General features: G+C 41.8%; 2 protein-coding genes across 6 annotated transcripts in view; both read right to left on the minus strand.

Moving 5' to 3' along the window:
- Window positions 1-264: 264 nt before the first annotated feature.
- On the minus strand, window positions 265-10,898 carry nod1 (nucleotide-binding oligomerization domain containing 1). 2 transcript variants are annotated; one of them, XM_086154912.1, is made up of 12 exons: window positions 10,767-10,898; window positions 9,990-10,157; window positions 9,690-9,790; window positions 5,198-7,010; window positions 5,023-5,106; window positions 4,026-4,109; window positions 3,852-3,935; window positions 3,618-3,701; window positions 1,704-1,787; window positions 1,536-1,619; window positions 1,371-1,454; window positions 265-635 (listed from the first exon to the last, which is right to left on the minus strand). In XM_086154912.1, the coding sequence occupies exons 2-12, from the start codon at window positions 10,028-10,030 to the stop codon at window positions 563-565; spliced, it is 2,616 nt and encodes an 871-aa protein (XP_086011038.1). In that variant the 5' UTR covers window positions 10,031-10,157; window positions 10,767-10,898; the 3' UTR covers window positions 265-562. The 2 variants fall into 2 exon arrangements, with proteins under 2 accessions (XP_086011038.1, XP_086011037.1); XM_086154911.1 differs by having other exon boundaries at window positions 9,690-9,864.
- A 4,147-nt stretch (window positions 10,899-15,045) lies between these two features.
- Window positions 15,046-22,195, minus strand: part of enpp2 (ectonucleotide pyrophosphatase/phosphodiesterase 2) — a 31,608-nt gene continuing 24,458 nt past the window's right edge. For 2 of the 4 annotated variants that reach the window (XM_086154917.1, XM_086154916.1), the window contains 7 exons: window positions 21,509-21,554; window positions 20,234-20,373; window positions 19,830-19,965; window positions 18,625-18,702; window positions 18,372-18,504; window positions 16,953-17,106; window positions 15,046-16,862 (listed from right to left, as the gene is read on the minus strand). In XM_086154917.1, coding sequence (XP_086011043.1) covers window positions 16,692-16,862; window positions 16,953-17,106; window positions 18,372-18,504; window positions 18,625-18,702; window positions 19,830-19,965; window positions 20,234-20,373; window positions 21,509-21,554 — 858 coding nt within the window. In that variant the 3' untranslated portion in view covers window positions 15,046-16,691. Of the gene's footprint in view, window positions 16,863-16,952; window positions 17,107-18,371; window positions 18,505-18,624; window positions 18,703-19,829; window positions 19,966-20,233; window positions 20,374-21,508; window positions 21,645-22,195 lie in introns of all 4 variants that reach the window. The other 2 variants (XM_086154915.1, XM_086154914.1) reach the window with 1 other exon arrangement.

A 22,195-nucleotide genomic window follows, 5' to 3' on the forward strand; every position in this document is an offset into this window, starting at 1 on the left:
TATTATTGCTGCTTTTATTAATGTTAACAATAATATTATAGTTGTTACTTTTTTTATAAATGATTATTATATTATAGTAATCTTTTTTGTTTTGCTAGCAATGTTAACGGGTTTCAATTAAACAACAACTCCCCATCGAAAATGCTGGGGCAATGCTCACATCCTGATCAATAAGCCCATGGTATTTTTCGCTATCAGTTTTATCCATAGCTCAGGTAAACAAAAATATATGATTTTGAAGGAATTCAGTGTGAACAATGATAGTGCGTGATTATTAATTTATTCAGAATGTATTTACACCTTGACAAGTAGTCTGGTTCACCTCCAAATACTGTTTAAACGAACCAGAGCCGGTCATTGAAGACGCACGTTGATTTTTTTTTTTTAGCAAACAAATGTACACCTTGATGCAAAGTCAAATAAATACACAAATAATAAACAAGTGTACCTTCTAAATGCTGAAATAAGTCATACGCCTATATTTCCTGTTTACCACACTTCTGCTTCTTTTTTTATATCCAAAGCAGAACAGGTTCCACAATAGGCATGGTTTTCCCCGACGTTAGTGGAATCGTAGCCTCCGCTCCTGTGTGAACTGCTTTTGCTCCTCTTCTGTCACCTGGTTTCCTTTCACGCTGCGAGAGGGGCACAATCAAAGAAAATCCTTAGTACTGTTATACAACCCCCCCCCCAAAAAACATTTGTAAGTCACCTGGAAAGAATGACACTGCATACTGCAATAAAAAAAAAACAATTTCCCCTTTTCAGGGTTCTCTTCCTACAGTTTTCCATTGATGGGATTATCGAGGAAATGAAGAAAGAAGGCCAGCAGAGGAGCTGGGTTGTCTGGCCGTTTTCAGTAGTTTTCCCCTGGATCTGATAAACAATGCTTTGTTCTTAAAAAAATCTTAACTTGAAAATTAGGATTTTTTTTATAATATTTTCTCTTTTTTATCCCCTCATATGTATAGTAAAGGTACTTCACTGTTTCCAGAAAAAATATATAAATATGTAAGTTGTTAGTAAATAATAAAAATATATCTTTAATTATTAATTAGATAGATAGATAGATAGATAGATAGATAGATAGATAGATAGATAGATAGATAGATAGATAGATAGATAGATAGATAGATAGATAGATAGATAGATAGATAGATAGATAGATAGATAGATAGATAGATTTAAAAAAAAAAAGTTTCATATCAGCTATTGTATTTCGCTCACGTTTCTGTCTCTTTTCAGCTCCTTTTTTGAAAATTGTATTTTGGCTTACTCATTTTTTTTTTTGTACTGGCAACCACTTCATCGGCAAACACCCTTATATTCCAAGGATTAGTTACCATTAATGAAAGAAAACTACAACTAACCAGAGCTCCTTGAGCGAGGTGTTATGTGAAAGGGCGTCAGCCAGCTGTCTCATCCCAACCACAGTCATCTTGTTGTTGTTCAACCTATGCAGACGTGCAATTCGGGGGGGATTTGTGAGTGCAGAAAAATGAGCCATAAACAAGACAATTTGTTTTTTTCAATACCAGAGATGATACAGAGTCGTGTTTGTTCTGATCAGTTGATTCAGGTGTGGGGCGGCAACGTCAGAGACCTCATTCTGCACCAACCTACAACAGCACAGGCATCATGAATCTGGCCTTGCTGCTGAGCGCTCTAAACTTTGAGGAAGCAATAGTCAATGGCCGGCCTACCAGAATATTTTGAGGCAGTTATTCCCTTGAAGCGCTTCGGCCAGGCTCTTTGCACCTTTTGACGTGATGCCATTGGCTGAGAGACTGGATGGGGAAGACAGAATGTCAGCATTTTAATACTGGCTGTCCAGACTCAGTTATGGCTTTGTCAACTTAGATTTTATTCATACAGTGCCAAATCACAACACATTTGTTACATGATGCTTTCCATGTAGAGCAGGCCTGGGACTAGTTCTTTTAAATCATGTACAGAAACCCAACAGCGGCAAGAAAAAAACTGCCTTTTTGCGGTGCAGAAACCCAGGACAGATGCAAGCTCAATGCTGGCGGCCTTCTGCCTCAACCCATTGGGGTAGAAAGAGAAAGAGAGAGAGAGGACGGGAGAGAAGACAAAGATAGAGAGCAAGAATGTGGCAGAAACACAGAAGGGTATGGGTACAAATGATCTCATACTACTAATACCAGTAGCGCTAATTACATCGTAATATGATAGAATAATAGTTTTGACATTCATAAAACTACATGTTAGGACAGATGTGTAGTATAGCATTGCTATCAAAAGAATAGATTTCTCTGAGCAGTTTGACAGAGCACAAATCTAGGTCATGGATGGTCCTTCCTCAGTAGTAGTTGGAAGCAGAATTTGATTTTTTTTTTCTTCAAGAAGCAAAATTTTATCAAAAAAGCCCAAAAGGATATTACTTGTAAGGCTCAGTGGTATACGCTGCTCAAGGGAGCACTGGCTTTCTGTCAGGCAGGCTATAGCCCAGACTCTGGTTTGGTCTCCGGGGAAACGTCAGTAGGAAGATCTCACTTCTCATTGTATGAAATCGTAGTAGTTTGACGGGCCGGTCAATACAGTCCCTTATTGTTTGAGCTGCGCATCAGGCCCAAATTACATTTTAACAATGTTTTGATAACTGTCTGGAGTCAAGGGAGAACAGGGGAACCTACAGCTATAGATGAATCAGGTACGCATAATGGCAATGGGAGTCACTGAATTGTGAAAACGAAACAAATAATGGATACGCATATAATTTAACCCTCTGACTTTATGTCATTTAAAAGCATGTCACTATAAACAGATGAACACTTCAACAATAATTGTCTTAGTTTTCTTTGAGAGAAAATAGAAAATATGAATAAAATTCATGTTCATCGAAGTTAAACAAATGGGATATTCAAGCATTCATTTTCTCTTATTATCGCAGCAAAAATGGACATTAACAGTCAGTGTCCCGTCTCCTAATTTTTGAAGCCAATATAACTTGAATCATTAGTCCCCTTTAATTTAGAGCAGATGGTACAGAAATTATGCTGTTAGATATCATATGTTTTGTTTTGAGATGAACATAAGACTCCACAATGGGTCTGCCAACCTAGGTTTCATGACTTTGAAAATGTTCATGTCTGCTATAATTGAGGAATTGGAAATCGAAAAACCAACTTTCTGATCGGCGATCCCCGCACAAACAACCGAGCCACAGCTGCCCCAATGAGAGTTTTTTGTTTTAACCAGGCCCAATATAATTGGTAGTAAATAGGAGTGCAAACTGTAAACGGATATCAAGCAGGTTATCTCTCAGTGGATGAAAAGGACTTGTTAAAATACAAATTTAAAAACCTCATGTTTTTTAAACACCATAATCAGTTGAACTAAGACTATGAGTTGTGCAGTGACTTGGTGAGCAACACATATCGAATGATAATCCCATTTGAAATGCATTACCGTTTCCAAAGAGGAGCATGCTATGATTTTCTTGTCTTTCAGGAATTCTCAGCTTAGTCACTTCGAAAAAGTGATATGTACAAAAGGTTTGACTGATGCCTGATCCTCCTTCCTAAAAAAAAGTAAGTGCATAGGAGTTTTCTGAAAGATGTTAAAGAAGTTGAACTCTTGTGAGTTTAAGGTACCTGAGGTTGGTGAGACTCGGGTGGTGTCTCAAAGATTGCGCGAATGCCTCCGCTCCATCATCTCCGATGCTGTTCCCCCACATACTGTGAAGAAGGACATGAAAACGTCCATAATGATGGACTTTTTTTTATTGTCATTCCCGTCTGGGGCTCCGCCACATTGTCACAATGTGTACTCGACAAATTTTAGATGTTGCATCTCAATATTCTCCTTAAGGAGGTTTGCGGCCTTACCCCACATCAAATATTGACTTGCTCTTCTCAATCGCAGCCGCCAAATATCTCCCGCCGACACTGGTGATCTTGTTTTTACCAAGTCTGAGGACCACAAGATTTGCAACGTCGATGTAAAATACGCAAACCATACATCAGGATACAATCGTGTGCCAGTCGGAAACGATAGCTTACTTGACAACTTTTAGCAGTGGACATTCCTCGATGATCTGTGCAACCAGCTTGGCACCAACATCTGTGATGTGATTGCTATAAAGACTGGAAATACCCACACACACGCACAAATGCACAAACACATACACATTCGCACATGCGTGATGATGCAGAGATTGTCTTCTCTCAAAATTACATGATAGATGAATGGGTTATAGATTAAAACATGGTGGAGGCGGTGTGATGGCACGTCGCACGCATGGCTTCCAACGCCACTGGGTCACTTGTGTATATTGATGATGTGACAAAAGACAGAAGCAGCCGGATGAATTGTGAAGTGTATAGGGATATACTTTCTGCTCTGATTCAGCCAAATGCAGCAAAGTTGATTGGACAGCGCTGCACAGTACAGATGGACAATGATCCAAAACATAATGCAAAAGCAAGCCAGGAATTTTAAAGCAAAGTGGAATATTCTGCAATGGCTGAGTCAATCACCAGATCTCAATCCAATCAAGCATGCATTTCACTTGCTCGAGACAAAACTTGAGCAACAAAAAGAAAGACCCATAAACAAGCAGCAATTGAAGACAGCTGCTGTAAAGACCTGGCAAAGCATCACAAAGGAGGAAAGCGTTTGGTGATGTCCATGGGTTCCTGACTTCAGGCCGTCATCAAGGATTCTCAACCCCTTGAATTAAACCTTAAAGTCTGCACTTCAATTCTGTTGTAGTTATTTCATTTTAAATTTAATGTGTTGGCATGCAGAGCCCAAATAATGAAGATTGTGTCACTGTCCAAATATTTCTGGGCCTAACTGTATTACAAGATATTTTATATTGATTTGATATTTGACCACTAAAAAATGTAAATTTCCCATAAAGAATATGAAAAGAAAAAAGAAATACACAAAGCCTTTCCCAAAATACAGAGTAAGATCACATAACTGATGTCTCAACATAATCTTCGGAGAATTAGACCAATTACACAGATTGGAATTACAGAGCCGTTTACCTACCCCAAGACCTTCACAACTTTGTGCTTACAGAGCTCCTCTGCAAGAATCTCGATGCTGCTGTCTGACAGGTGGTTGACACAAAATCTGATTAGAGGCAGGTTTATAAATTAGTTAAAATGTCAGAGAAACAAAAAGACATTGGAGGATATCGCGTCACAGAACAGACATCTCTTACCTTACAACTGTCATTTTGCAGAAGGAGGGCTTGAGCTGTTTTATTCCATAGTCACTGATATTGTTGTTGTCCATGTCAAAACCAAGGAGCTTCTTGCGGTGCTGCAGTACAAAGTTAAGGGCGGTGCAGTCACCCGAGTAAACGTTACAGTATCCAAGTTTGATCAAATTAGCGGTGATGCCACTTGCTGTCATCTGAGCGATGTCTTTGCTCCCCGTCTCAAAGATGCATCTCAGCATCCACAAGAAGTTCGGCAGAACATGGACCTTCTCGCCTTCTTCCATGGTATAGTGGGGTAACCCTTGAAGGTGGCATTTCACGCTGGTGGAGAGGTAAGACTTAAGTAAAGCCTGCTTTTTTTTCAGTAACGTAGGAGACACCAGTTGTTGCATCATGCTCTTGTGAGCCTTTGACAGAAGTCCACACAAGAAGAGATTGGTGAACTGAAGGTGGTCGTTGGTTGTGAAACGCTTCGTCTCCCCAGGCTTCGAGACGCCACCGATACAGTTTTGAAATGGCAGACAGAAGGTCTTCCTCTTCCTACTGCACTCTGTGAAGAATTTGAGGATGGCACTGGGGGCGGCCTGCTCATCTAACACTAGAGCAAAAGCAGCCAAGAAAGACTGCAGAGTTATATGGAGGAATTCAAAGGTCGCCGAGCCGCTGCTGAAATCACAATCCCTCACGGGTCGAAGAAATCCAAGAAGGAGGTCATCCTCAGTCAGCCCACAGTCTGTGAGCTCCTCTTGACTACAAATGAAAGTCCCTCCGTCTATACCACTCAGGGCCACTTTGGCGAACATCGTGAGGGGCTTGAGCCCCGCTTTAATTGTCTCCGAGCTACATCGGGGGCTTCTCTTCAGAAGCGACGGAGCGGGTGATGTCTTGCGACTAAGGAACACCTCTGACAACAGCAGGAAAATGTCGGTGAGGGTGATGCAGGTGTCCGGCAACTCAAAACTGTCATGGATGGTATGCAGATGCTTGAAGCTCTTGAACACAATCCAGCAGAAAAGTGGAATGGTGCACAGGCCGCAGAGGTGCGGGCTAGCGTCGAGCTGAACTGACACAAGCTCTCTGTGTTCTTGTTCCTTAAAGTGCAAATTGATATAGGTCTTTAACTGAACCGGGGAGAAGCCCCGGAGAACCACCTTCTTTTTGATCACTCTGCTCTGGAGCTCAATACCCGTCCGAGCTGTGAGCACCTTCTGCGAACTTTTGAGGAGTTTCCCGCAGAGCAAGCTAACCAACAGCTGGAGGGGGTGTGCAGGCTCCTCTGGGGACGCCACTTCAGGGGCATTGATGAGATCGAGATCCTCTTGAATCTCGTCATAGCCGTCAAATGTGAAAATGATCTTTTCCGGAAAACGCAGAATGTAGTTAAAGACTTCATTGTCTGGATCGTGGTCCGGAGAGCAGCTATATGTAAACAAAAGGTCTCTGAGGGTGATCTGTTCTGTGGCCTTGAACATGCTGAACATCCGACAGCGGAACTTAAAGAAGAAGATGGCATCGGTGTGCAGCTCATTCTTAGACCAGAGGTTCTGAAGCTTCTGTAGGAGAATAGATTTTCCCACACCGGCATCGCCAATCACATAGATGGTTTCACCTTTGGAATTCATGGCAGCGTCCTCCACAAAGAGCCAGTCCAGTCTCTCCAGGAAACCCTGGCTTTCATTGCACTCACTGAACAGCTCCATCTGAGTGTCTGTGTAGAGTTCCTCTAGCCGGGTCTCCTCTTGCTGGCTGTAGGACATGAGGAAACTGGTGTCCCTGTTCATTTCGTTTCGCAATTTCACATGATACCTGCTGACTGCAAGACAAAAAGAAACCCTTATTGATACCACTGGAGCCAATATATAGACCCTGTGATTGACATCATATAGATATATTCAGCATGAGCTTATGTTTGAATACATCACAGTTGTCCTTTCAATTAATATCAACAAGCAAACAAAGAAAAAAATGCAGACCACAAACCACACAATATGAAAGTGATGAATAATTAACTTGAAAATGCACAATATCTACCAAACAATATCTACAAAACGAATAGAAAATCTAAACTGTTCAAACCAGCTGGCAAGGGCTGCAAATGGAGGAGACTGCAGCACATGCCAAATGAGCTGTGGACACCAGGGGCAATGCCTTGGCAGCCCTTTTTGCCCAGTTGCAGCAGCCAATGTTTGCTTTCCCCCCCGTTTCAAGTTCCCACACCAGAATCTACCATTTCAGCTCTGCAACAGCCCAGGATGGTCTCAGAACCATTTGAGCAGTTTGGGGGAATCCTGAACTCTGCAGGCCAGTTTTGACCACCTGCTCCTCACTCTTCCATGGGAAATTAGTCACCGATTAGTAACCTAACAAACAGAGCCTTCTCCTTCATCAGTCAGTGGCTGATTTTTCTGTCAATTTCTGGACCAGGGCCCATCAGCGTGACTGGAACACCACAGCACTGTGCGACACCTTCCTGCATGGTCTGGCTGACTATATCAAAGATGAAGTCTTCTATACACTACCGCCTACACTTGCTGAGATCATAGAACTCCCAATCTGGCTGCATTGATCCGGCATAACATCCCTCAACACCTTTGCTCTGCTCATTGGCCAAGCTCCTCTTCTCTGACAATTATGTGGTGCCTTAGTCCAAGCATGGCCAAGTTTCCTCCAGTAAAACAAGAGTGTCACCTTTTGGGGAACCTCTGTATGTACTGTGGTCAACCCGGTCATTTTGTTTCCCGCTGCCCAGTAAAAGGCAGGGTACGCCAGTGAATGAGGAAGTCCTGCTGAGTCACATGACAGCTCAATCTTCCTTCTTGACTCAGCAGGACTCAGCAAGTCCTGCTGAGCCACATAACAGCTCAGTCCTATTCCAAGTCAAGTTCCTCCTTCTTGGTGGACCACACCCACCCTTCTTACATTCATAGACTCCCGTGCAGATGCCAACATTATGGCTGAGAGCTTGACCATACTATTGGGCCTTGACAGGGTTTTGCTGGACACATCCCTGCCAAGGCCCTTGATGATCATATGCTGGGTACCGTCACTCGCTGGACTTCTCAAGTTCATATGCTCTTCTCGTGTAACCATTATGAGACCCTTCAGTTTAACATCTTGTCTACCTCCAGCTTTCCTCCGAGCTACCCTTGGCTCCATCGGCGCAACCTCCACATTGACTGGGCCACAGGGGCCATCCTTGTTTGGAGCAACTCTTCCCAACGCCTTTGTCCTGCAGTAGGCAACGCAACCCAGTTCCTGAATTGACTGTAGTTCTGGCCGAATATCATGATTTCTGGGAGGTGTTCAATAAGGCTAAGGCAGGCATTTCACCTCCCAGGAGGCCATGGAGTATCAAATTAATGAGTCTGGCTTCTGGGATTCTTCTCTGTATCCTCTTCTCTCACATCAACTGAACTCATGTCCTCTTTCCTACCTCCATATATCCTCTCTTTGGTCTCCTCTGGGACGCCTGCCTGGCAGATCCAACCTCAGCATCCTTCTACCAATATATGCATTAGCCCTTCATTGCACATGATCAAACCATTTCAGTCAGGCTTCTCTGAACTTATCTCCAAAACATTTAACATGTTCTGTTCTTCTGGACTCATTCTTGATCCTGTCCATACTTGTTAGTCGCAAAGGGAACCTCAACATCTTCATCTCTGCTACCTCCTTCTCTGCGCCTTGCGTTTTCCTCAGTGCCACTTTCTCTAAACAAGACAGCATACCTTTGAATGCATTTCTTCACCTCTTTTCCACACTCTCCATTGCTCCGGACTGTTGAGCGTAAGTACTTAATAGTCTCCACTTTCTGTATTTTCACCCCTTGTAGCCTCACCATTCAATTTCATTCCTCTCCTTTCCAGAGCAACCGCCACCTGTTCCCTGCTCTCACAACAGATCACAATGTCATCTACAAACATCAAGGTCCAATTCCTGTCTAACCTGATCTGTCAGCCTGTCCATCACCACAACATGCTGTGTTTACATGAAGGCTCTGTTATTAATCTGTTTTATGAATCTTTTAGGTCTTTAACTGTATCCCAACAAGTAAGGAAATCACCTACAGTGCCCTAAAAGAGTCCGAGCCTTAAGACATGACATCACATGTAACACTTTTACATACAGCAAGATATATAGTTTTGCAGATAGTACATGTATTTAGTATTGGTGTACTACATACTTAACACATGGAAAAGTCCAATAGCCTTTATTTTGAGGATTGGTGGAATGATTCCAAAAGAAGATTCTTAATTCAGCCACTATGATAATATTTTGGTTTGTGTTGAAATATGATGTTATCATTATTTTGAGTAGTTGTTTGGTAATGATGGCGGTCTTAATAGAAAAGTCAATTTACCAGCCGCTCAAGTATTGCACCTGAGACATCTATTTTTTTAATAAATATGTAAAGTTGACAAAGTCAATACACAATGGAATTTATGAGGCCAACTTGATAACACAGATGTCGAGGTTATACTGCAAAACTTACTGGGGTCAGTGTTGACCACGTTCATGAGTGCCACAGCTTCACATGGCCGGTAGCAGATCTCAGCCAGCCACGGCTGCAGGTCTATGTATGCATTGCATACTCTGTGTATGATGTAAAGAAAGAAGTCACAGGCTTTCTCCCCTTTGCTCTGAACCAGGTCCAAAATTTTGCGCACCTACAAAACATTATACCTTTAAGAATCACCAGGCTGATTGAGAATATGAAACGACATTCCATAGTTCTGATTTTTTTTTTTGGAACCTAGAACAATTTAGAGAATTGTCAAAGATTTATCCCCACCTGATCCGTCTTAGTAGGAGTTTTCTGCACAATCTCAACATCTTCCTCACAGAAAAAGTCGCAATTCAGCAGGTTGTCGAGGATGCACTGCACACTCCCCAGCCTTGATACCAGAAGCTCTCTGTGACGTGTCAGTATTTTCAGGCACAGCAAACTGGAGTCTTCATCCTAAGTCAGATGTATCGATCACAAATAATTAGCACATTTAGCCTTAGTCTGACTATATAGAGCTAATACTTTTGCAAAAAAAAAGAAAAACTCATAGGTGTGTGAGCCAGTGCCCTTCTAAACATCTATCTATGTTTTAATTTTAAGTGCATGCTCAGACATATAGTGGTTTCATTTTGCTAGTGCTGGAATCCCCTGGACTTTCTTTTGATTTCAGAGACTTTGAAATTGGTGGGCTGTGAACACCCAGTCCTTAAAGACAGATTTAATTCCAAACATCTCTTTGGTTACACTGTAAAAATATTAATAACAAAAGTTATTATAGTTATTATCATATAGAAAATTTTATATGTTGTTGTTGTTGTCGATGATGATGATGATGATGATATAGTAATGGGGATGATAATAATCATCAGAAGTCCTTAGGCTCTTAATAAACTCGGACACCGAAAACTCAACTTTGAAATGGGTTTGGTTCAAGTCCATGTCCCTTTAGAAACCTGCCATTTAAATAAAGTAGGGTATCAAAACCTTAAAGACAAGCTCTAAAACTAATTTAGTCATTTAAATCTGAAACTCTTCCAAAATAACAAATGTAAGGGCCCCTACCATGGTGTTACTTCTGCACCGAAGCGATGATATTTCAAATAAAAGACAAACTACGCCCAAAAATTCCACGGGAACAGACGACTTTCAGTAAAATGTGTTGACAGTTTCTTCTGTTAATCTCTGAAAAGAGGCATTGTGAGGAAGTGAAAGTATCGGGACTCGTGACGTCACCAACATTTGCTCCAGATGCATTCAAGTACCCCTCGGAAAAAATAATTGCTATGCCGCGTGTGTGTATGTGTGTGTGTGTGTGTGTGTGTGTGTGTGTGTGTGTGTGTGTGTGTGTGTGTGTGTGTGTGTGTGTGTGTGTGTGTGTTTGTATTAAAGAGTTATTCTGAAAATAAAAATAATAAAAGAGTGCAGGGATTGTATACATTCTCACACATACAAAAGAAATGTTATCATGTTATGAAATTTTGAAGCTAGATGTCATCACAGGAGTAATAACATAGTTACGCATGTACTCTATGGAAAGAATTCAAAGTGTTTTTTCGAGAAGATCAAGTAGCTTCACTCAGCGATGACAATGAAAACTTGAATAACTGGAAATGGATATTCGAAGAGAACACTGCCTCTTCTTCCTCTTCTTTTCTCGGTTTTCTCGCCACAGCGAATCAACTTTCTCCATCTAACCCTATTCTCTGTATCCTTCTCTCTGACACCAACTACCTTCATATCCTCTCTCACTGCGTCCATAAATCTTCTCTTTGGTCTTCCTCGAGACCTCCCGCCTGGCAGCTCCAATTCCAGTATCCGTCTACCAATATATTCCCTCCTCTGTACATGACTGAACCATCTCAGTCTGGCTGCTCTGACCTTCTCTCCAAAACATCTAACATGTGCTGTTCCTCTGATAGACTCATTCCTGATCCTATCCATTTTGGTCCCTCCCAAAGAGAACTTTAGCAGCTTCATCTCTGCGACCTTAACTCTGCTTTAGCCCAGCTCTTCAAAGTACTCTTACCATCTTCCCATCACTCTTCTAGCATCTGTCAATACATTTCCCTCTCTATTCTTAATCAACTGTTGTACATCCTTTCCATCTTTATCTCTCTGTTTTGCCAACCTGTATAGATCACTTTCTCCCTCCTTACTGTCCAATCGAGCATACAGGTCATCGTACGCTCTTTGTTTTGCCTTTGCTACCTCTATCTTTACCTTATGTTGTATTTCCCTGTACTCCTGTCTGTTCTCTTCAGTCCTCTCAGTATCCCATTTCTTTGCTAACCACTTTCTCTGTATATACTCCTGCACTTCCTCGTTCCACCACCAAGTCTCCTTATCTACTTTCCTTCCAGATGACACACCAGGTACTCTCCTACCTGTCTCCCTGAGAACATTAGCTGTAGTTGTCCAATCATCTGGAAGCTCTCTCTGACCACCCAGAGCCTTTCTCAACTCCTCCCTGAAAACCATACAACGCTCCTCCCTTTTCAGCTTCCACCACTTTGTCCTCTACTCTGCCTTTGTCCTCTTGATCTTCCTTGTCACCAAAGTCATCCTACAAACCACCATCCTATGCTGTCTGGCACTCTCACCCTCTATTTTACACTCACTGATCTCTTTCAGGTTACCTCATCTATACAAGATGGAGTCTACCTGCGTGCTCCTACCTCCGCTCTTATAAGTTACCCTATATTCCTGTCTTTTCTGGAAAAACGTGTTCACTACAGCCATTTCAATCCTTTTTGCAAAATCTACCACCACCTGCCCCTCTGCGTTCCTATCCTGTATACCAAATCTGCCCATCACTTCTTCATCTCCTCTATTGCCGTCACCAACACACCCATCGAAGTCTGCACCAATTACCACTCTCTCATCTCTGAGGATATTCTGCATCACATCATCCAGCTCATTCCAGAACTTCTCCTCATCCTTAGATTCCACCTGCAGGGCATAGCCACTAATAACATTAAACATCACACCTTCAATTTCCAGTTTCAGATTCATAAGTGTATCTGACATTCTTTTCATCTCCAGATCATTCCTAACAAACTTTTACTTCGAGATAACTCCTACTCCATTTCTCTTCCTGTCAGTACCATGATGGTACAACTTAAAGCCTGCTCCTAAGCTTCTAGCCTTATTACCTTTCCATCTGGTCGCCTGGACACACGGTACATCCACCTTCCTTCCATGAATCATGTCGACCAACCCTCTACGTTTTCCTGTCATAGTCCAAATATTCAAAGTCCCTACTCTCAGTCCCAGACTCTTGCCTTTCCTCTTCTCTCTGCACTTCCTAACACGCCTTCCACCTCTCCTTCTTTAATCTACAGTAGCCCAGTTTCCATTGGTTCCCTGTAGGTCATCAGTACCAATAGCGGTCATAGCTAAACCGGTCCTCAACCGATCCGGTATGATCTGGTTGTTATGTTTGATTCTAATGTTTGGTTTGGGCAAAAGTTTTATGCCGGATGCCCTTCTTGACATAACACTGTGCATTTATCCGGGTTTGCGACCGGCTCAGAGAAACACCGGCCCATGCCACCCTAAGGCTGTATTACGATGAGAACACTGCTGTTTTTTTAAATGTTTTTTGCACTTGGCGCTTCAGGGCAATTATTTCCTGTCAATCACGTTGTTGCACATAGAGACAGACAATAACTCACTCTTTCATTCGTTCATTCATTGTTAGATAGACAGACTACACCACAGAGAAGATATAAGCCAGGGAATACATTATTGAATAAATATATATATATATTCATATATAGTAACTAATTAACTTAGAATAAACTGACAATTATGAAATATCGTCTGTGTATTTGACATGTTGGGAAAACTTTATTTCTCCGCAGCCTCGTCATCGCAAGTCCTCCACAATATCTGCACCCAAGTAGTGGACCTCCATTCTTTCATTCTACTGCCAACACATGTCAAAATTAGGTTGGCAAAAGTCGTTGAGTGTGTTGGCAGCCTATTTGGACAAAATCATAAGTAGTTCCATACATATCTGATCTTCTTCAGATACCAAAAAAATAGGCTTTTTTATTCAATTTCTTCAATTCCACGGCAAAGATGTGGTGAATTTGAAAATCTGGCAGGGCCTGCCACATGTTAAGGCATTGGACCCGTCTTGGCCAGTCACCAGAGTGACCCTCGTCTCCAAACCCCTGGATGTGAACTGTAGTCCTGGATGTGCACTCATCAGTCTGAGAAAATAGGTTTTGTCATTTTTAATGAAACCCTTAAAGCCTTTGATTAAAGTTGTTCAGTAATGACAGGTATGGAATGATATTCTGCCATTTGCCAAACTAGAGTACCACAACCCTCCACTGACAAAACTCACCAATAGCTATGTTTCAAAATGCTCCAATCATACACTGTAAGTAAGCTTAATGCTTCAAATGTCATCTTCCATTTGGAGGATCCTGCCTTCTGCTATATTCGCCATGATAAGTAGCAAATTGACACAGCCGTGACATTGAAATATTGGTTTTATTTCCAAATCTTATCCTGGAATTAGTCCTCTAAATCAACCAAAATCAATATAACAGGGTCTGTGTGTGTGTGTTTCATCAATACTGTCTTGGCCAAAGACAGTGGCCAAAGTGGCCAAAGACACCAATGTCTCCACTCAACCCATGCCTGTGAATACACAACGTTCAGTCTAAGTGTTCTTATATGTGTGTGTGAGACAATAAAAGCTTTACACTGTCAGCTTGGGAAACATCATTCTGGTGAAGGAACCAGAATAAAGGGAAGGAATCGCCAATCACAGTCTGATGAGAAGGAAACATCATAAAGCAGTTCCGTTGGAGCTGCAGGGTATCTGAATGTATAGTTCATCAGGCTAGCTCCTCCATTCACAGGAACAACAAATTTGTAAATGATAATATAGCCTTAAGTACTGTTTTAGTATTGTGTAATAGAGATCAAACACAATTATATCAGTTTTTGCGGTGTATTTGAAGCACTATCAACTTTGAGAAATCACTTAAAAGTCTGAAGAGGAATCAGAGTGGTAAACTATTCATTTATTATCTATATTGCTTATCCTGCAGTCAGGAGCGTGGGCGGGCTGGAGCCTATTCAGGCTGTCATTGGGCAAGAAATGGGACTCAACCTGGGATCAGGTGCGAGTCAATCAAAGGGCTACATATAGAGACATGCGGTACAACCATTCACTCTCTCATTCAAACAAAGACGGTCTTCAACCAACATTCAACATATATTTGGACCGGCATGATTTCAAACCAGAGAACCCAGAGGAAACCTATGCAGGCTCCGGGAGTGCATGCAAACTCCACACAGAGATGGAAATGCAGATGCAATGAGGGGAAAGCGCCATTTATTTCATGGAAAATGATTTCATGGAAAATGTAAATGTGGTACAATCAGCTTTGGTCTTAAAGATGGAGTATTGTGATATCAGTTATACATCCATTATCATACATCTCTTTCTTCTGATGTCACAAAACATGATAGTCATTGTTTACTAAATAGCTGGCTATGGTAGTTAAATATGTAATTTCAGTTCAAATTTATCTCTTTCGGGCCAAACGAGCTACCACGCTCATCTTGGCCACATCAAGTGTTTAGTGATAGAGCATATATGTTAATTATGATGTACCTCATATATTGTAATTGCATGCTAATGAATGGGGTAAATAACAAAGGGTCTGGCTAACTTATCGGCAACCACACTTCATTTAGTAAAAACACTTTTATTGTGGTGACACTTATATATAGCATAAATAGGTTGTACCACAGGTGGTAACTGATTCGGGGACAATTAGTCATTGACAGGATTGTTATTGTGCATGGAACAAAAATCAACATCACATCACACAAACATCAAAAACCGCGATCATGAATAGAGACCACATACAACAGACACACACACACAGACACTAACACACACACATGCACACATGCACACAAACAAATCATTGCAGTTCCATCTCATTGAAAAATAAAAGGAAAAATTCTTCTCGGTCACTGAAAATAAAGACGAGTAAACTTTGCAGACGGGGTGACTATCACATCAAACTGACGGTGAGCATTTACCTTCACAATCTTGACCTCATACCACTGTTGGCCTTTTTTCCCAATTCTGCAACAGCTGCACAGTCCTATTGTGCTTTCCTTATATCGTTCATGTTATGTAAATTTTCTTTTCATGTTACTGACACTCAGAAGCCTCAAAATACCTGACAGCTCCGCAGTCCCTCTGAACACTAAAACCCAGCTTCAGGACTAAAAGTCACATTATCACATTTTCATTTCAACTAAGTGAGAACATGTAGAGACGATAAAGGATCACATTTTCAAATGCTCTGTTTGATGACTCGTCTCTCTTATGTCTAAGATTGGGTCGAAATATCTTTTTTTTTTTTTATTAAAATGTACACGACAAATGTCATTATAAAGAATTATACAATGTAAACAAACATTTCTATGTCTATAAGTTTGTATAATTCAACAAAGGTGTGTTATATTATTTTTGTTTATTTTTGCCTAACAGAAATACAGTATGGCATGTGCATATTTTGTTGTCCCTCAATTGCACCCCGAGAGCCGTGCGTCCAATACTTCCCGAATTTGACAGAAAACCATCTCCGCGATTTCCCCTTGTGGGTGTGGTATGACCTTTTTTTTTTTACAAAAAAAACATGACCGAATTTTATTGTTTAAGTTCTGAACAATTGTTTGATTGCTTTCAATGGGTTGCTTTGTAGTATCATCTGAGTGTGAGCTGTTAAACGGGAACACAAAGTAAAAGGGTTTGCTTCTGCTTTAACTGAGAGAGGCAACAGCGAGAAGCTTAGTGGTGTCAAACAATCTGGACAGGGCGAGTAAAAGAAAATGACATCAGAAGGAAAAGACCGCACACGCCGTAGGTCAGTGTAACATAGACGATCGCGTCCCTCCCCCCCTTGTACTCCGCACGTCTGCCGCCGTCCTGTGGAGAAGCAGAAGTCAGATCTCGCTTTCGTAGGTGTGCATGTATGTCTTCAGCGTGAGGATTTCGCTGTAGGCCCGAGTGGTTCTGCGATACAGGTCCAAGCCCGTCAGGATCTCCACGTCTCTGACGCGCGCCGTGTGCATCCTCATCAGCTCCTCCACCCAGCGCCACTCCTCCTCAGCGCTCTGCATTGGGAAACGGACCCAAAATGAACAAAACGTCAAAGATACCACCTTCGACACATCTACTGCTCACTAAAACACGTGGCTCCTTACGTTGCAGATCTCGTCGTTGCTGGGTTTGTGCGGCAGGATGAAGGCGGAACTGTTGAGCGGGCCGCTGCACGAGTCTGCGGTCTGCATGAAGTCTAAGCAGCTGGTGAGGACCACAAAGTAGTGTGTAGGGACAGGTATCGTCCCGCTTGCATATCTGCAATCGAAAATCAAAACACAAAAGTTGAACTTAGGCAGAAAAGTATTACACGCCTTTATTCCGGTACCTTTGACTGTGTGTACACACTCAGCTGCGAGACCAACATTATGAACAGGGTGAGTTCTAAGAGGCCAAAACTGCATTTGTTCAATTCCAGTTTCCAACTCCGCCACAAAAAACAGGGTAATATGGCGTTTGAATACGTTGGTGATTGTGCCAGCCATTCTGTGATGGATTGTGCAGAACCAAGCATATCTGCGGCATCGCACCTGACAGCAGGGAGGTCCTTGGTCCAGTTATGTGCAGGGTTTACATGTTCTCCCCTGTATCTTAGTGGGTTTCAAGTTTCCTCTGCCCTCGTCCTCCAACAACATGCAGAATGTTCATTGTCATTGGAGACCTTAACTTCCCCAGACATGTGAATGAGTGAGTGAATAGTTGTACGTCTCTATATGGACCCTGTGACTGACTGGTGACTGGTCCAGGTTGAGCTCTGCCTTTAGCCCAGTGACAGCTGGAATAGGCCCAAGCACCCCCACAACCCTAAATGCAGGATAAGCTGTATAAATGATGAATGAATGAATGAATGAATGAATGAATGAACCGAGAAACTGGACTTGATTTCTTCCCCTGAAGACCTGAAGCTTGACCTGACCTTGAAGGACTAAGAAGCCTCCCGAATGAGAGGTGAAACATCTTTAAGGGAAGAAATCAAGTCCAGTTGCCATGATGACATTTTGACAGGAACCATTCATTATCTATAACACTTATTCTGCACTGAGAGTCGCTGTAGCCTATCTCAGCTGTCAAAATCTACCCAAACCATCATTGGGTGAGAGGCAGGTTCACCCTGAACCAACCATTCACCCTCTCATTCACATGTCAAATAGAGACAGACAACCATTCACTCTTACAGCTGGGCATTTAGGGTCTCCAGTGAACTTCGTGTATGTTTTTGACAGTGGGAGGAAGCCAGAGAACCCTGAAGAAACCTGGACAGACACAGGGAGAACATGCAAACTCCACACAAAAAGTCTCCCTGCTGGACTTGAACCTGGAACTTTCTTGCTGTGAGGCAGAACCACCGTGCTGCAACCATTACAATTGAATTTCCCTGATGGGGATCAATAAAGAATGAGCTTATCTTAATATTTAGCAATAAAGGAATATGGTTCAGTGAAGTACAACAGTAAATCTAATCATGTCTGCGATGTATCAATAAATATCAATATCTGTACAAAAGAAATCACAAGAAATCTTACCCTTTTATCTTCTCAGCCGAGTCCCTGACTCCATCGTGGTTATAGTCGAATATTGGCCCGATCAGCACGTTCACCCCGTTCCTCTCAGTGGCGAATTTCTTCACCAAAGCTCTCTGGAAGTAAGTCCATATTCCTGGCGAAGAGATATGGGATTGATAATTAAAAAAATCACAGCCCACGTTATATCTATATGTACAAAAAAAATGGGCTGTGATTTTTTTATATACAGTATATACATACATGGGAGACTTACTCTTGAATGCAGGGTACATGGGCACGGTGTTGGTGATGAGCACTGCGTCATACTTTTTGTCTGCGCCGGATGATAATTCTGTCAACAAATTTAAAAAAATATATACATTTACCAACATTTTCCTTTGAGTAAAAATGTTCTCAAGTAGCACATTTAAAGGGGTGGAGAAAAACGTAAGGTGTAAGAATAAAGTACAATAACAGAGAATCAGCCTGAATGAAAGAAAATGTGTACAAGATGGGAATGAGTCCAGCAATGCTGTATGGTTTAGAGACAGTGGCATTGAGGAAGCAGAGCTGGATGTAGCAGAGATGATGATGTTGAGGGTGTTTTTGGGAGTGACAAGGATGGATAGGATGAGGAATGAGTCCAACAGAGGGACGACACATGCTAGGTGTGTTGGAGATAGGGTCTGCTGGGATAGTTTGGACACGTACAGAGGCGGGGTAGGGTAGAAGGATGCTGGGGTTGGAACTGACAGGCAGGAAGTCTAGCAGAAGAGGACATTGAAAGGAAAAAGGACATAAAGTTTGGTTGGTGTGAGAGAAGAGGAAGCAGAGAATAGGGTTAGATGGAGGGTTTGCTCTAGTGACTCCTAAAGGGAACAACCCAGAGGAGGAGGAAGAGGTAGAGGCACACTATAAGCCAATGAAGAAAACAAAAAAAATATCGAAATCACATTTTACGTTCCCTTCTGGGGTTCTTGTAAAAATTCTCCAAAATACACAATCTACATTTTTTTAACAAAGTGATGAAAAATGTATCTTTCATTCATTCATTATCAATACCTCTTATCCTGCATTTAGGGTAGCATGGCGATGTTGGGGGTTAACTTTACATATTGTTTCGGAGAGAAAATAAAAATAAAAATAAAAAAAAAGCATCTCCACTCTGTTCACCAGTTTGAATTTATTGCTGCTTAGTCACTGCAAATAATACTCTAAAGATGTGTATAAACAAAAAGTCCATCAATAAATAAAAAAGTGGCCCACTCTAGATATGGAGCAATTAATGACAGTAAAAACAATCTCATTTGAAAGTGGGTTGAACCAACAGTCCCCTCAATTTTTATAAAAAAAAAAAAGGTAAAAAGCACAAAATGCAATTTTTTTACTTCAGACTGTGGTAAATATGGCCATGCCAGAATACTGGAGTACAAAGTACTGGATTCAGAGTTCTTCTTCAGAAAGCAGCGGTTGACTTACGAGGCGGGTAGAGGAAGGCATAAGTGATGTGTTTGTCCGCTCGATAGTTGGTGCAGGACTGGCTAAAGGCAGGGGGGACTCTGGCATCGGGTCTAACACAGTTGGACAGGGCCTCAGGCAGTGGAGACACTTCTACCTGGAGGACCACACACACACACACACACCGGCAGACACACACACACACAACAGAACATCAATAAAACAGCAAAAATTACCCTGAAAATTATGCTTTGAGTTCTAAACAGTCATAAAGCAGTTAAAAATGAGACCAAAGATTATTATTTTCTCACTCTTGCTATAACATTGTGAATATGGAAGATATTTTATGTTTTTATGTAGGTTTTTTTTTTGGCTTGTCCCAGGTACAGGACGAGGGATCGCCACCAAGACGGGTAAAGTGGTACCTGTCTAGTTACGGTGTAGGACGTCCATAGAGGCATGGAGAGAGCCTCGCTGTAGCCGCTAATGTAGTCACTGTGATGGAGGATGAAATACTTGGTGCGGTAGAGCACAGCAGGTCGCCCATATGGCAGGTTCCTGCTGTCTGGAAGGGAAAGGGTACAGCGACACGGCGCAGGGAGAGAGAAGGAGGGAGTATAAAAAGACGCTTCACCCTGCGGGCAGGACGAATCTTCAGATCACAACGCTTCATTGGGAAACTGTCAGGTAACGGTGTAGCTATCATAAGTTACAATCTGCTATGAATTGTGATTAAAAGATATGACAATACAGGCTTAATGGATGTCATTTTGGAAAAAAATATGTAATAGCAGAGTTGTTACATTTGAAACCCCGTTCTAAGTCATTGTGAAAAAGTCTTCAAGACTGGTGCACTTCTTGGGACTTGAAACTTTGTTTTAGCTTGGATTGACATCCAGTGCGCGATGATCGGCCATAGCTGAAGTGACATATCTTAGCTCTCATGAAAGCTCGAACAAAAATGTTATTCATTCATACAGTCATTAATTCGTTATGTATACCACTTCTCTAGTACTCAGGGTAATTGGGGTGCGGGATTTCATTGCATGAGAGGGGGGTTTCACCCTGGACTGGGTAGCAGTCATACATAGGGCAACATATAGAGACATACAACTATTCATCCACTCATTCACACATCTGGGCAATTTGGGGTCTCCAGTGAACCTAGTGCATGTTATTGGACTGTGGGTGAAAAGCAGTGAAACCAGAGGAAACCTGGGGTAAACGTGCAAACTCAACACAGAAATAGTTCTATTCCAACACAGTTGGAATTGAACAAGGGACCTGCAAATTCTTTAAAGATTTTTAAAATATAAATTATGGCACCGATTGTACACCTTCATTGTGCTGCAAGACAGCGATATGGTGTTTTCAGCCAACAGAGCTCGCTGACCTTTCCATGACAGACCAGCCAAATCAACCTGCTGGGCCCAATCGATTGAAGTGAACTCAGTGAACATTATTCATTCAGATCATTAATTTACCCCTTATCTGTACCGCTAGATCCCATCCTGTCGTCATCGACCGAGTGGCAGGGTTCATCACGCGCCTGTCACCCGTCTACCAAAGGGACCCATTAAGATCATATTGCCATAAATTTTAACCATCTTCTATTGCATTGAAAGCCACATCTTAAAGCTTAAAAATTGCATATTTCGTATTATTTTTCACATTTTCAGCAGTGCTAGAAAGAAACTAACCATCAATAGCTTGCCTCAATCGTTGGTTTAGCTCCTCCACTTTGTTCTGTAAGAGACAGAGCCAGAGTGACTCCAGGTTATAGCCTCGTACAAGGGTCACTTTCAAACCTCTCTGGCCCCTACTTTTTACACGCAACTGCAAAAAGATCGGAGATTGAAACAATCTCTTGCCAGAGATCTACATGGGGATCACAAACACAGCACAGTTACAGCAGAACAAGGCTGGATCTAATTCACTCACAGTTTGGCCGACGGAGGGGGTTGTTTTCATGAAACAAACGGATAATGGAAAAGGTGAGACAGGAAAGACAACCTTTTGTAAATGTTTTTATGATAGCAAATGAAATCTACGGATTGGAAAAAAAAAAGGCAAACTGAGGGTGAATTTTTCCAGCTCTGCAGCAAAAGGTTACAAAAAATATTTCAACATGTGGATAAGTTTAATGTTTCTTAAGTGAAACAAACACACGTACACACACACACACACACACACACACACACACACACACACACTATCATTATGTGATGACCCAAGCAGATAACTCTTTTCACAGGACATCTGTTTTAAAAAAGCAGATGTATTTAGCTTGATTATCCATCACTTCTCCACTCAGCTTTTCTCTCAATGGATGTGCTTTTTAAACCGACAAGACTGATTTAACTATTGGAAATATAAATTTTCATAAT

Source organism: Fistularia commersonii, chromosome 11 (genome assembly GCF_037954325.1).
Source record: "Fistularia commersonii isolate RoL2024-O1a breed Wild chromosome 11, RoL_Fcom_v1.0, whole genome shotgun sequence".
Taxonomy (NCBI): domain Eukaryota; kingdom Metazoa; phylum Chordata; class Actinopteri; order Syngnathiformes; family Fistulariidae; genus Fistularia; species Fistularia commersonii.

Excerpts from the sequence above, each read along its gene's own strand:
- nod1 (XM_086154911.1), bottom strand. Across the intron at positions 3,936-4,025 it reads CCACTGCTAAAAGTTGTCAA|ACTTGGTAAAAACAAGATCA; the intron begins GTAAGCTATCGT and ends TGTGGTCCTCAG. Across the intron at positions 1,455-1,535 it reads ACGACTCTGTATCATCTCTG|GTTGAACAACAACAAGATGA; the intron begins GTATTGAAAAAA and ends ACGTCTGCATAG.